At 32.9% G+C, this 16633-nt stretch overlaps 1 protein-coding gene across 4 annotated transcripts in view; it reads right to left on the bottom strand.

Moving 5' to 3' along the window:
- Positions 1 to 16633, bottom strand: part of LOC111044021 (solute carrier family 52, riboflavin transporter, member 3-A) — a 52308-nt gene that overhangs the window by 10872 nt on the left and 24803 nt on the right. For 2 of the 4 annotated variants that reach the window (XM_022329070.2, XM_039421093.1), the window contains exon 2: positions 2147 to 3302. In XM_022329070.2, coding sequence (XP_022184762.2) covers positions 2147 to 3259 — 1113 coding nt within the window. In that variant the 5' untranslated portion in view covers positions 3260 to 3302. Of the gene's footprint in view, positions 1 to 2146; positions 3303 to 8658; positions 8847 to 11274; positions 11522 to 16633 lie in introns of those variants that run through there. The other 2 variants (XM_039421094.1, XM_039421092.1) reach the window with 2 other exon arrangements.

The raw sequence follows: 16633 nt of genomic DNA, 5'->3' as shown, positions 1-16633 counted from the left end.
AGAATTTATTCAAATTCTCTTCCTTGCTTTCTAATAATTACATTTCTCAGAATCTTATATTTTCTTTTTCCTTCATCATCTTTGGCGTTTTTGTATTTTCTTCTTTCCTGGATCATTTCCACAAACTCTTGGCTTATCCATTCTTTCTGTTTTTTATGCTTCTTTTTTCCTAGAACAACTTTGGCTGAGTGTGCGATACTTTATTTTATTCTGTTCCATTTTAGTTCCACTCCTGGTTGTCTTGCTTCCTCAGTTATCTGGCCTGTTTCTTCCATATATTTTGTCAGAATAAACGCATCCTTCAGTCTTGTTACGTTCCATCGATGTTCTTTAGCTTTGGGCACTAATCTCTTGAATAAATTGTAGTTCACAATTCATTGTCACCAAATTATGGTCTCTATTAACATCGGCTCCAGGATAACTTCTACTGTCCTTTGATAAAAGCAGCATACCATGCCCTGGTAGAGTCCTACCTGAGATATGGGCTTATTGTGTGGGGGGATCGTCTGCGGGCAATCTAAAGAGGGTTCTCACGCATCAGAAGAGGGCTATAAGAGTGCTAGCAAGTCTCAAACAAAAGAGACAAGTCGAGATTCCGTCATCTGGGCATCATGACGGTGACCAACATTTACATCATGGAAGTCATCACCCATGTTAGCCGGCTAAATCTCCAGAGAGGCACAGATGTACATACGGCACTCGGCAGGCAGACAAGTATGTACTTCCAAGGCACAGGTCTGCAATCTTCGAAGAAGAAGAAGGCACAGGACAGCCCTTCATACATGGGCAGAAAACTTTGGAACTACCTACCGGAGACTATAAAGAGGCTGGATTGTGTAACATTGAAAAAAAGACTTAGTGAGTTTCTCAAAGGAAGGCCCATGTATGAAGTATGTGAATTTCTTAAAATAAGACACTCAGACTGGCAGTGAAAAAACATACTGAATCTATGTTCAGATTTAATATTAATAATGAAGTATGCTATTTGTAGTTACCAAACAATTGTTATATTTTTCGACAACAATTTCTGTTCTTGAAGAATATATAATAAAGAATTTTGACTATATTTTGACTTTACTTGATTTCTGAACCTTTCTCTAGTAATATGATAATCTATTGGAACTCTTCTATATCACCAGGTGCTTTCCATGTGCATCTTATTCTTGGATGATGCTGAAACATGGTATTTGTTACCACCAGTCGATGCTCTTCACAATGCAGAAACATCAAGAAGTTGCGAAAAGTAGCCTCAACAGAATACAAATAATTAGTTGGAAAATTTTTGTTTTCCCTCAATGCGACCACACACATCCAGGTGATTGGCAGCATTCACCGGGTGACTTGAAAGTTCTCCTCCCCTCATTACAAAATCACGAACTAATTCCCTATCACCGATTTCGACTGAAAGTGACTCATCAGACCTCCACAGACCGATTAGAAATAATACCAAGCAAAGTAAGATATGGGAAGGTTTCTTCACTGAGTTGACACAATTGAATCAGTGAGTAATGCCAAGCCAATTAAAAGAAATTAATATTGTTGGTTCAAATCCAGTCATGTGAGTTGGGGTTTGTGCGATTGGATTCTACAATTAATTACAATTGAATAGTGTATTGACTTGCTTGTATATAATGTGAATAATCACTATTAGCGGGAGATGGGGAAATTGATAATGATCCATAATGTGGATCGCCGAAAAAGATTGGGAACCACTGCTACAGAGTATAGGATATATGTGGTTAGGCGAAGAACTTAGGGTTCCGGAACTCCAGGGCTAGAAAAAAGCCCTAGAGATAACAAAAATTCTTTTGGACTTACTCGCTAATCTCTTTTAAATCTTAACTTCACTGCGAAAAAATGGATTGAAGACAAGAAATAGCACTGAGGTGTAAAAAAATCACTAAACATGTGCATTCAGACCCTGCGTTGGGAGCTGTTCATGTACAAAGCTGCAGCTTTTGTTTTAATGAAATTGACATAATGATTGCACTCTGTTAGCTGAGTGAGGGAAGCGATCTCAGTCAAACTCATGCAGTCCCCTTGTTAGACATGAAGAGTCACCAACGGCCTAAATCAAACCATGTAAATTATACCATTACGTCAAATATAATTGATTAATTATATACTTTACCAGAAATATACTTACAACAAGTATTAATCCGACGAGGTGGTGTTGCAAGGGCGGGTACGGACTCATTAGGGCCGTCGTTATTGCATACACAGTTGTCACCACAGAGAAAGCACTCATACTAAATATAGTCACCAGGGACGTTCTAGGCAAGAAAAAGGCAATGAAACATGAAATCGGATTGGCCATGCTCGACAAATTTACAGCCAAATGGTAGGCAGTGTTACCGTAAGGTAGACACGAGTAGGACTGAATACTGGGTAACGCACCATTGGCAAACATGGATATCACAGCCTGCATCAACAGTAGTCCACAGTACAGAGAAGGGGCTAAAGTTGACGCGTTTGATAGTGGCAATCGTTCAGGGGTATTATCACATTGTAAGTCACTTTCATTGGTGTTTTCTACAGTGGAAGACCTATTAGACACCGATTTATTATCCACCATCTGTTGACAGGTGGGCAGTTTGTTTAGTAGAACAAACGAGATAGCACTACAAAACATTATGGAGAAAATTATTAGGAAGAAAATTTTAGGGGAGAAAAGTGGAGGTAGAATAACATGTTCATACACTGATGTCCCATTGACCACTTCAGTTAGCTCACATTCGGAGTTGCCTACACCTTGAACTAGGGACACTATGCTAGGTATTAATCCACTGAGACCCTCTCCCACGAGGTATGAGACGAGATGGATTTCAGGGTAGTTATTCATGAATGGTATGAACAGTACGGAACTAGTGCAGCCTACTAGGGCAAAACAGAAGGTTAGGGAGAATAGGGGAGTGCTATGGGGTTCGTTGAAGAGTTGTGTGGTGTGAGTGTAGTAGAAAGATATGGTGAACATGGCGACCGTGCCTAAGAGTAGTAGGAACATGATGAGAGTGCTGTCTCTGAAGAAACGGGTATGGCATTTGCGAGTGAAGCTGTAGAGCAGTGGTCCAATGTTGGCGCACTGTATGATGACGGACAGGTAGGAGGGCAGACTCCATCCCTCGGGTGAGGTCTGCACCAGCAGGGGTAGTTGCGTGTAGAGGGCGTTCACCGACAGCCAAGCGCTGATGCCGAACAGGGCGGCCAACACGTCTACCACCAAGTAGTGGTTCCGACCCTGCGCCCTCGTCTCCGCCATATTGGCAGCCGCCTCATGCAGCAGCGACGTGCCTTCGCTCAAACTGCAAAACAATCCAATCATATGAATCAAACATACAACAGATGTAATGCATTAACATTTACTTCATGTGTGCAAGTCATAAATTGGCAACAGCATTATTGTGGGATTCACTTAAAAATGTCATCATTGGTTGCAACGTAAGCATTGATTACTGTCTGAACTGAATTTAACTCTAAGGGCTGTTTGCACAGTCAAAGCTTAAACTCAATTTAATCAGCTGGTGGCTTAGACTCAAAATGAAACACATTATAAGAAACTAGACTTGATACGGATTTAGTCCAGTTCAAAATTAAATTTAGTTTAAACTGTCACTGTGCAAACGGCTCTAAGAGAGCAGCATGGTTGACTTAGTTTATATTTTTTGTTTGAGATGAATAGAAGAATAAATGAATTTAGCTCACGCTAACTTGAGACAACATTATTAATGAATAAATATTGTGATGTTTTTACTGACGGTAATGTCCACATGAGCTCCTGGCTTGTTTGTGGGTAATGATAAGGATGATGATGAGAGATGAGTGGACCTACAGCTTTAGGGAGTTCCGAACCACCGGTAAGCGATTTTCAAACTCATGAATGAGATTTAGAGGAGTCGGCTCTTCAAGTGGTCATCCTTACAACGGGAATAGCAGGCGCATGGATCTTAACTTATCTTATTGATAGCTTATATCAGCGCGACCATCGGGTCATGCAATCACTTCCCAGCCATTAAAATTGAATTAAAAGACTTGAAATTGTCGAAATCGTTCATAAATACTGGAATAACAAGAAGTAATTCTGTTTTTTTTCACTATATCACAGTCCAAATATTGATGAGGGTCAGAGGGTGTGGCCGAAATTATTCAAGATTGATAAGTAAATAGTATAACAATTTCAGATTTTCAAGGATATCTACCACAATATCACCTTTTCTATTAATCAGTAAGTTGAATGTACTTAACCTTGGTAAAAATTGAAAATCTTATCATCAATAAAAAACATAAAAAAAATATTCAACTGAAAATTATAATATATTGTTACTGTAATGCTTATTGCATTATCAATGTTTTGACATAAGAATAAATAAAGAATTGTCAATATATAAAAAATTACTGAGGAAAAATTCGACAATGAGTACTCATAGCTCATAACTTTTGCATTATAATAATTTAAGTAATTTGAGTGGCCTCTTTAAGTCTGTCGAGAAAACATATAATAATAATGTAAAGTAAATACATAAGATATAAAATGTATTATGAATACATAATAGTATTGTTTCCATATTTTTAAGAAGAGGTGGATTGAATAAGAGCTCTGATTGGTTGAACATACTATGATGTCCAGACTGAATTGCAATTTTGTCAGCTGAATTCTTGATAAACCAATGTTATAACCAGCATTGTAAACGATGAAAAGCTATAATGTTCACGTATCAGAAGATTAATTAGCTAATAATACATGATAATTTTTTTTCAATCATCTAATAAGAGTGACTAGTAACATAGTGAATTTCTAGGGATGAAGAATAATGTCCTTCTATCTGTGATTTCTCATTGAATTATGATAAAGAATTTAATATTTGAGGAATTAAATAGAATTTGTGCCAAAGCTGATTCACTGCAAAATGTAGGAAATTAAATACTGGAGTTGGTTGTGATTTGTATTATTATTCAGTTTGATTCAGATTTGATTTATATCAGTTAGTTTGTAGCTGACACAATATTTTCAGTTTTGTAGATGTGACAATTTGAAACTACTATATTGTAATTAGAGAATTAGTTCAAATATTTCTCAATGACCCACATTATTAAAGCAATCGACACAATTGAACAAATTTATTTGGCACCTGAGAGTTCAGTTAAAAAAAAAACAATAACAAAACGCTTCAAGATTTTGAATTGAAGAAGTTGGAGACCTTACTTACAGTGAATGAAGTATAAACAACTTTATGAAAGACTCATCCACTAGTACAAAAAATGTATTGAACTTTTCCATCAGATAAAACCGATAAGTAGAAATTAACTTTCAATCAATATAAAAACGATATAAAGCTTTTATTATATAAAAGTAACTGTTCAATCATTATAAAAACGATAAATGGTTTTATTGTGACTAGAAAGTTGATAAGATCGTTTTAGTGGTTTTATTAATGATTAATGAATTCGTTGTGAACAATAGCGATAGGAAAATAAAAAGTTGAATAAAACTATAGTGCAAACCTATGTGAGAACTGTATTGCGAAGTATCTTCAACGAATGGAAAAATTGCATCTAAAATTGTTTAGTTTGATGGGAGACTTTTTATTTTAGCTTAAACATTGAATTCCAATTAAAGATTTGTTTAAAAGAAAATCTGGTGTGGTACACTCACACAACTTTCCTTGCTCATTGAACTGTAATCCTCATTCTTGAACGAGAATAATTTAGGGGAATAACATAATGAAAATTGGCGGCAACATATTTGAAACTACGATCAGACTACTGTATAAGTTTAAATATAATTTATTATTGTTTTCAGAGTACTTTTTCCTTTGTGTAAATTGTGAAGTTCGATGATTTTTTAAAAGTCGTCAAAACAGCTGTTCTACAGATGAAATATCTCGACTATGTGTTCTTTTCATAAACTGCTCTACCTACCTACCAGGCGGACAAAATACTCATGTCAGTTTACAAAGTCCATTTCTCAAGGATGGGGTGGACCCCATTAGTTTCCCAGGAAATAGACTCGTGCCAGTTGATAGAGCTGATAAATAACTATACAGGGTATGAATTTGAAATAAATCGGTCAAGTCATTTTTGAGAAAATCGTGAAAAACATGTTTTTTTTTTAGTAACTATCCGCCATTTTTCTCAAGAATATTTCGGAGCTCCTGCAATTTTACAAGAAATGAGACTCCAGTCAGTTGATAGGGCTTATAAATAGCTATTCATGGTATACATTTGAAGAAAATCGTTAGAGCCGTTTTCGAGAAAACCGTGAAAAACATGGTTTTTTAGTAATTATCCGCCATTTTTCTCAAGAATATTACGGAGATCCTGCAATTTTCCCTGAAATAAGACTCATGTCAGTTGATAGGGCTTATGGATAGCTATCCATATTATAAATTTGAAGAAAATCCTTAGAGCCGTTTTCGAGAAAACCGTGAAAAACATGGTTTTTTAGTAATTATCCGCCATCTTGAATTGAAATTTATTGAATTTCTTATTGTCGGGTCCTCATGGTATAAGGACCTTAAGTTTAGAATTTTAAGTCAATCGGTTAATTAGGATTAGAGTTATCGTGTTCACAGACATACACACATACACACACACAGACCAACACCCAAAAATCATGTTTTTGGACTCAGGGGACCTTGAAACGTATAGAAAACTTGAAATTGGGGTACCTTAATTTTTTTGGAAAGCAATACTTTCCTTACCTATGGTAGTAGAGCAAGGAAAGTAAAAAAGCATAATTAGCCAAGGAGAGTTTCATGATTACCTATCTGGAGTTTTGCTTTGTTGCTTTGAAAGAAAGATAATATAAATAGGATGAAGAAGGCAATAATATACCAAACGTAAATGAGAATTTAATTTGACCGAAGTTACTCCGAATAAGAAAATTAATACATTTTTCAACTATTTAAAAGTTTGAAAAATCATAATACTACAATCATTATCATATTAATCAAGAATAGTACGGTACAGACTTTTTGAATAATTACTAAGATACTGTTCTAGATTTTTTATTTTAGACTCTAATAGTACCTATTTGATTCAAAATTTACTCGTTTATCTGAGTATTGAAGAGCGAAAATTGAATTTTGAAAAGTGAAAGTGACATAACCAACATTTTGATTTGGACAGTATAGTATAAATTGGAAATGGGACAGTTTTGGGCATGAGCCTGTTGTGCCTTTCCTCATGTTAGGTATTATTTGTACACAATGTGAATGTGAATATATGAAAATTGCATGATAAGATCGTTGTAGTGGTATTCATTAATAAACTGATTGTGTACACTGGGAATAATAAAAACGAAAAGTTGAATAGAATTTATAGTTAATATAGGATTCAACAAAATTTTCATTTTCCAAGTTTGTAAGTTGAATCTTTCTTGTTGAAAAGATGGTGAAACATTGCCTTAACAAACTCATGATAGAACGCACCTATCTGTGCGTTGTAAAACGCTACAAATATTACAATTAAGACCTACATGCATGAAATGTACATTTCTTATGTTTGTATACAGATAAAGTGAATAGAAGTTACACAATAGCGTTTTGTTATGGAATAAATCTGATTTAAGCCTTCTCAGAAGGCCCTTCTGCATCTTAGCATAGTATTTCAAATGTTTTCCAATATCCTATCATTTATCCGTCCCTGATTTATTTTTACCCTCATGTAAAAAAATACCTAATCAAATTGCCTCCAACTCATATGATGATTAAGAATGTTCTTGTATATCTCTTTATTCTTCTAAAGAAGATCAACTTTCTGCGCTTTTGCTGAACCGCTGAAGGACTATAGACAAGTTAAAAGAAATCAATAATTCACCATGAACTGAGACAGCTTGTAAACATTGTAGATATTATTAATTTATATAGGAACGATTTATGTTCAACCAATAAAGATGCGTACTTTTATTTCATACAAGTTTTCATATTTATTTCATTCCCATGTAAGTCATAACAAATAAATTGTCACTATCAGAGTAAAGTCTTCATAATAATTTACTCAGAAACAGTAAAACTTTTCAAAAATGTAATTGAAATGGGATGACGGAGAAGATCATCTTAGTACAGTCACTAGACTTAACTCTCAAAAAGATACGTGAGAAATGTAAGGTAAGATAATACTTGGTCTTATAAGAGTAGGAATTTAGAGGAGATTTATTCATCTGAAACCGGATCACCGGATGTGACAACTTTGTCCTTTTTTCTCAGTTAGTTTTGGTTACAAAAAAGCTTTGAGTTTTTCTATACTTCAATGAATAAGGAGATTTCTTCATTTCTTTGAAGAACATGTGAATTGAAATTAATTAAGAAAAGAAAAAGTAAAGTAGTGAAATTGAAAAAGTAATTCTTCAAAATTATTGTGGTTGTGGACAAAATAGGCTATTTAGAATTGAAAATGGAAATCACAAATTATTTATAAATACAGGATCATAAAAATGATGATGTATAGTGAAGATGAGTTTATTGTGACAATATTACATAATCTCAATCAAAATTACATAATGTTCTGAATAGTTGATGTGATCAATTTTGTAGTACTACAGAAAGTTGTCATAGGTTGACAGGATTAATCAGTCAAATATTGTATCTGTTGCATGATAAATTCCAATTAAATTTGAACGTTCTACTTTAATTTCTAATTAATAAAAGATTAAGTTATTACTTGGTATTTGTATCCATAGTTTTTAGTGGTTGATGAAAGGACTCTTCATTAGAACGGGAGGTATTTTGGTTTGGTCTGTCAATTTCACCCATGATCACCAACATCAACAACAGACTAAAGAAAGAAGGCAGCAGTAGTCCAACTCTAATGATATTCAAACATAAGCTGACAACGACAACTGACAAAATAATGTGGCAATACCGGCATAGGCTTACTGCTTTCTGGAGTACCAACATGACAAAAATATTCCCATAAGTGAGTATATTCATAAATTCTTCTTTCATAGATAGACGTAGATAATTATAGTCATTATGTACAACATTGTTCAGTATTAAATTGTTGAATAATGTTTGATAATGCCTATGACTACTCAATAATGACTGTGCAGTCTAGACATAGCATGTTATTGGAAAATATTACATAACTGTGAGGCAACATTCATTTATGTGTCATGCCTCATGCCTCATGACACACATAAATCTGTCTCAATCAAATAAATGAAATCAAGTGACCAACATTTTTTTGGGGGGTTAATGTTCAATTCATTAACAATGGCCTAAGCCTAGTGACAGATATTTGTTCAGACATGAAGGTAAGTGTGACTGTTTCTCAATTAAAATAATTGATTTTTGCCAACAATAATTCATAAGGGAGAAGATTATTTGAAAATAAACAATTAATTTCAAATAATTAATTCACATTAATATGTCTTGATTCATTATCTGATTATCAGTCAATTTTTCAGTAAGCCTACACATATTCCCAAACTCATTGTTCAATTTTTCTACTATCCTTGACTATTACCCTCAATTGATATCCTTTTTCCCTTTCTAAGGACCGTACCGTATCGATTATGATTATCATGTATGATATTTTCATGACCAAGTCGATTATTGCTAGGTGTTGTTCTATTAATATTTTTCAATTATTACAATATTAATTAACACTTTCAGTTTTAAACATGTTTCATGGAAACTCCCATTTATAGGATTTCCTCGGGAGTATCTAATTTAACAACTCTAATATCTATGGTATGTACTGTTGAATATTATTGCATATAAGTTGTTTTCTTATGAATTGTATGGTGTTTGTGAAATTAAATGTATGATTAGTACTATTATTATCATAATATGCTAGCGTACTAAGTAATACTATTAGGGTACTGATATAATGGGTACTACTATAAGGTACTGATAGTGTAACTTACTGATGTAATATATATTTTGAATTTTGTATCATGTATTATGTTGTATATATTTGACTCTTGTATTGTATCTGAAGACCTCAGATATGGCTGCAATAAAGTTTCTATTCTATTCTAATGTGAGTACTCACAAACAATAACCATATTAGTTATCAATTATACTGAATTATCTTAGTAGGCTATCAAGAACCTGTAGCTATTATTCTAGCAATTATTGGAATAAATTATTTTATATTTGATTTGTTATTATCGAATGAGAACAATACGCATTCCTTTTGTTTATGGTGATTTGTTATAATTATTTTTCTTGAATATCATGATAATCATTTTATTAATATCATATCATTTTATTAACTTATTCTTAAAAACGATTAATTCAAATAGAAAGAATATCATTTTTTGTGCTAGATCATTAATAATTAATATCATGAATGCCTGCGATGTGAATAGGGAAGATATGTTTGATTCCCATATTGTGAAAACTGAAAGCAATAAATCTAATTTATACACCAGAAATAGTACTGACAACCGGTAACTTTTCAATACTTCACAAACGTTTGTTACAATTCAAATATATACGCACAGATTCTGATGGATTTATCACCGATATTCATGTACTTTTACATGGTTTATATATCTCTTGGAATTACTGAAAGTTAATTTCAACTATTTTATGGAGTAACTTCTAATACTTTACTCAAGTTCAAAGTTACAAGCTAATATATCATGCTAATCATTGAGTGAAGTAATAAAACTTCATCCATCCACTAGTGAAAAAAAATCTATACTCATGTTACTCAGCTATTTAGATTAAGATCCGGTTGTACAAACGCCTGTTAAATTTCAATCGTGATTAAATGCCATGACAAGCAATCAGAGGAGTCTTTTTTCTAAAAGAAGGGTTGTGAGGTTGGTTAAGGTGGCATTCAATCACGGTTAAAATTCAACAGGATTTTGTGCAACCGGGTGATATATGAAAAAAATACATTGAAAAATGATGTAAGTGATGACTTCAAAATGTAGATTGTTCGTAGACTCAAAAGTTTAGGTGGCTTCAACAATATTTCATATACAATTGCACGTGAACAGTTTATGAATGGAAAAAAATCTGAATAAACTTCCTGATTTGGATATCAGAGATACCAATATGAAATCCATGCTTGATAGGTAATGTTAACAGAGACTATACTTTCTGTATTAACATCTATAAGGGTAAAGTTGAAAGCCAACTCATCGAGTAGACATGAGTAGTCAATTAGTTTCAATCTCCTTTAATATAAATTAATGTTTCATCAACTTTTTGGTCATCTGAACGGCTCCTCTGCTCAACAACAATGGATAGAATTGATTGATTAAATGATACTGGATATTGCAGACCATAAACTTTGAAATGAATGAACAAGTTACCGTACCTTAATTATGATGGATAAACTCTATAGTTGCCTTCAATTGTACTATATCAACTTTGAATATTATTTGATTTTATGGTTCACTTTGGAAGAAGGACCAGAGAAAAGAACAGAAATTGAAGCGAACACGGAACAGTTAGTTTGAAAGAGGAACGAACAACTATTTAAGCCAGACACTAATAGAATGAGAGCAGCACTCAAATCAAAACTAAATTGAATCTTGTTGAACAGTCGTTAAACAATCACTACTCAGATAAGATTTCAAGTTGCACCTTCACAATTTAAATTCAAGAGCGCCTGTTCGGAGCTTCGAATGTTTAAGCTGGAAACGACTAGAATTGAGTAATTAATGATAAAAGCATTGACAATCTAAATATGGTAGTGGAAAACGATTACATGGAATTTACTTTCTTTTTCTTTTCAAATAAATATTTGACCACATGAGAATTGAATAAGGAATGTAAGGGATGCTGAACACCCAAAATGTGATAAAACTAGTAATTGAGAACCTCGCTCTTTACCTGATAATTTGGTAACCTCTAACTTAATCCATATCTCATAAAATAAGTTGAAACTTCAGCTTCAGTCAATTAAATATCGGCGTTGCAAGATTGTATAAAATTGATAATACTTTATGCAAGCTCATACACTTATGTCTATATATAATAAGAATATATCTGCATCATTGCATTGACTCTGTTGACACATTTAATACATTTTTTTCATTGCGGATGATTCCCACATGAGCTTTTTTGCTTGTGCGTGGGTAATGGGAAGTGCGAGGGTAATTTATGAGATGATAAAACGTCCATGCTTATTCGATGAGATTCAGCGGGATTCGAACCCGCGACCAGGTAGCACTCAAGGATACTGTATAGCGTATAGTGTATAGTCTATACACTATTCTTGGGTAGCACTAGCAGTTGTTGGGTGCAACAACTTAATCGACTCGGTTATCCTGGCCGGCAATTAAAAAAATTTATTAAAAACAAGTTTATCCGATTTGTAATTCAAAGTTTACGTAAGTATACACGCCCAATGAAACAGAGCTATCTCCAAGTGATTGCGTAGATTAAATGGTAGCTCGTGCGACTCATGGATGAAAGGTTGCGGGTTCGAGACCAATCCACCCCATTTTTTTGCTGCAAGTTTTCAACACTGATGAAGATTATCATTAGATATCATTAGATTTAGATTGATTCGTATTGAAAATTTATTTAAGGGTTGATTTATAGAATAAATAAATCAGATTCAATTCTGAAAAATGACTACTCTAATAAAACTTCATCTAGAGAAATGCACTGTTTATTATGTAGCGGTGATGAATACATTTTTAATATTATTGTACCATTTTTAAGGTGGTTTAAACTTAGCTGGACGCTGGATATTTATAAAAGTTTCATGGTCCGGAAGCTTAGTAACTTTACATGCGAACAAGTTATTTCAAGTACTGCCTAGTATTTGTTGATTTTTCAAGTGTTTTCATATTGAAGCATCCGCCGTCTACTCTTGACAAAGAGTCACTTGGAATAGATTTCATGAATCACTCAACACAACAACCCTATTTATAATTAGAATCAGATAAGAGCATCTCTTGTTATTATTATAAATTGAGACACGCTTCGATTAAGTGATTGTACTATACTTCAGACAAAGGATAAGTACAGGGAAATTTATATTGATTAAAATTTTCCGTTAAAAGTAGTCTTACTCAAAAAACTCTTTGAAGAAGAACATTACATTTCGAGTACAACATTATTCTTGTGACTAGAATGAAACAGAAAGTTTATTTAGTGATTACTGAAACTCAATACTGTGAAATTGAGGTACAATTTAGTACTTATGGAATTTAGAACTTATTTAAGACATTGATAATCAGCTTGGTAAAGCTGATTACATTATTAGCTTGGTAAATTCTAGTACCGTAAAGTATTTGTTTATTTATTTATTTGTGAATATAATAGCGAATCATATTTTCAAGTTTCTGCTCATATCTGAATAGAAAAATATTAAAATGGAATAAGTGTAGCTATTGATGAATAATTGATTTTTAGTTCTCTGTTAACTTGGAAGAAGGATAGATCATTTGCTATCGTATCATTTCGAAGGTTTGGAATTATTGTTTGATTATTTAGCATAGCCTATATTGTACATTTTACAATGAACTATCGAAATTGTCAAGTTTTTTTATTGATCTATATCAGTATTAGTACCTTAATTTCAAGTAATTGAAAGAAAAGTTCACTAAGTGGAATTACATAATAATAGGAATAGAACAGTTATCTTCTACAATGCACACTCTTGTACTTTCTTCTTATCATAGAGATAAGAAAATTTAAATTATCCATACAATTAACCAAAGAACAGTAGCTTACTTACATAACTATTCCATGCATACAGCTTTTTCTTATCTAAATGACTTGAAGAAATGTTTAAATCTAAAGGAATTAATTTATATCTATTCTTAGCTTCAAGTTGAACACTAATAGGCCTACTCAATACAATAATATACTATCTATTACACTTAAAGACTGTAACTAATATGAATGTGCAATATTAATTATTTTTGGCCAATTATTGTAGCATTTGAATTAAGAAATTTAGAACAAGTTTCGAAAGCAATGTTGGAAAATTCCATTTCGGTTCCTTATTCCTTACTACTTGTAGTTCTGTGAACAGTAGACATCGCGCAGTTATAAACAACAGCCTCCTCTAAAGGTGGGGTTTGATTCTTAGATAATAAACGAGAAACATTTTTGATCAGCTGTATCAGTACTTTTGGAATCTGGACAATATGAATGTCATCGCACAACAATGCCTGTCGTCGTCGACGTCGGAAACTACTTACGCACAAACGAAAACCCACATTTATACTGTCCATCAGAGTAAATTCTGTCCTGTCCAGTCGTGTCGGCGAGATATTGGTGTGAAAAGCTGAAAACGGCTAATGGCTGTTTGGGTTGGCATATCGACAATGCCTATCATCTGTTACAAACAACTACTATCACCAAAAGCTAATTTCCAACAAGACATACTGGCAACTGGTCAGCTTGAATAGGAAGCAGTTTAATGTCGAGAGAAAAAATACTATGTAACTTTGAGATATTAATTGCATGCAATAATAATAATCCACTCGACAGTGATTTATTATGAATAATTCTAGTCTGATTTTCACGATAATATTGGAGTATGAAGGAAACTCATGTTCCTTTCATATTATACAAAATTAAAAAAACAAAAAAAAAATTAAAATTTTAACTCAAAATTTCAAAAATCCTACATATACATCGACGCGCAATCCAAGAAGGAATATTCCTGTTAAATTTCATGAGCATGTATAGGCTGCGTTCGGCTGTAAATACGCAACAGACATACAAAAATAAAACTAAATCTAAGACCTCGCTTCGCTCGGTCAATTACTATTATATGGTTGAAACTTATATCAGATATAGAGATTCAATAGTAGGTATATAAGTTATCAATAATATTGAGCAATGGAATGAATACTGAAATTTGGATATGTAATGGGAAAACATTGCTCAAGAACACTGATATTCAGCAAATTTCTCAAGATCAATTACTCACTATTTTCATTGGTTACCGTTAAAAAAAAATAAATGCAATTTGATCAGTAAACAATAGGTTGAAATCCATTCATATAGATCAATACAAAGTCCTTTCTTCTTTTATTTTTCGTTGTTGAGAAGATTGTTGTTTATTGGCATTAGTTCAATAAGTTGTTACAAATCTACAATGTACTAAATACGTAACAAGTAAATTGGCCATCTGTCATACTGGTTTGGCATCTGAGCTGAAGCTTATGTGATGTAAGACTGCTCTATAAGTTTGAAATTCTAAATGTAATTTGTATTTTTTTTCTTATGAAAGAATTGAATGTTGAATCAATTACCTTGAACTGAGGAATTGAAGGGATTAATAAGGAAGAAAAGAATAAATTGGTTGAAAGTAGGAGGAAAAAATTATAAGTTCAAAAAGTGAATGAGAAAAAAAGAGGGTAAATTGATAAGGATAGAATACGATCCATCCTAACAATTTTTTAAGCATTAAACGGCAAGTAGCGAGAATATTATTGCATAACATAGGCTATATAAAAACTGTGAGGTCACAAAAATTCTATTTTTCCACATCCTAGGACAACATGCAAAAGTTATAATATGACTATTTACTGTAGAATATGGTAGCACTGATTATTAGTATAGTGGAGAGAAATTAGAAAGAAGTTAGTGAATGGAAAAATTTATTTCTATCAGACACAACGATATGATCAAGAAGACATTCAACTGTTAGAAGCGGTCACGAGATGATTTTTACATTGATTGTTAAAGATGAGTTGTGGAAGCATTCCATAACGTCAATAACCTTGAACTCCAATAAAAAAGGCATCGATATTCGATTACAATATTACCCGTCAAAATTAATTTCTCAGACATTTTCAACGACAGTTCATAGAAACAAACAGCATAATATAAATAATAATTAACTGTTAAGACATGCAATGTTCAAGAGTCGATTAAAAGGTTATTGATATAACGCAAAGACTGAAGCTCTATGGAGATCACCCTCAGCAAAAAAGTATAATTGTTTAGATTTAAAGTACACAGTTTGATGATGATTCATTAAAGAATCGTTTTACTAGCTTATAGAAAAATAAGCTGTATCGTTGATATTTACAATAATTAAGTATTAAATTCTGAATCTTAGTAACGTACACGACAAAATATTTCAATCAAAGGAGAGTTCTTTTTTATAAAAAGGGTTTAACTATTGCTCTCTTGAAGAATTAAGATTTGATATAGATTTATAATGTAGATAGACAAAAAATATAGAATAGATTCAATAAAACATATTTTAGGGAACATAACATTATTTACTCGGGCTCATCTCACACTTACGCGACTCAGGTCGAGAAGAGACTCGACTCTAGTCGAGAGCATGTGCTTTCAAATGGTGACGTCGCGGGGACCAGAATTGACTGGTATGAGTGTCATTTGGAAACATTATGCTCTCAACTAGAGTCGAGTCTCTTCTCGACCTGAGTCGCATAAGTGTGAGTTGAGCTATATTTAGCTATACTTACATAAGTAGAATATAGACAGGTGAAAGTGGTTGATTTTCAGATTTTAAATTACTATGCATTTATAATGCAAATAAATACAATAAAGGTTAAATTAAAAAAAAAAAAACTAAAAAAAAATGCAAAGGTGGAGTAGAGTAAAAGAGTGTACATGATCAGATGGAAGTAATTCTTTTCATTAATAATTGTAAAACATTTAAATCGCATACATTCTCTGATTTCAACTTGGGCTGACCAGTTGACATTATGTCTTTTAGGAAATTGGCT

The sequence above is a fragment of the Nilaparvata lugens genome, chromosome 2 (genome assembly GCF_014356525.2).
Source record: "Nilaparvata lugens isolate BPH chromosome 2, ASM1435652v1, whole genome shotgun sequence".
Lineage (NCBI taxonomy): Eukaryota > Metazoa > Arthropoda > Insecta > Hemiptera > Delphacidae > Nilaparvata > Nilaparvata lugens.
Note: the sequence above shows the minus strand (reverse complement) of the source record. Positions and strands in the feature narration are given on the sequence as shown.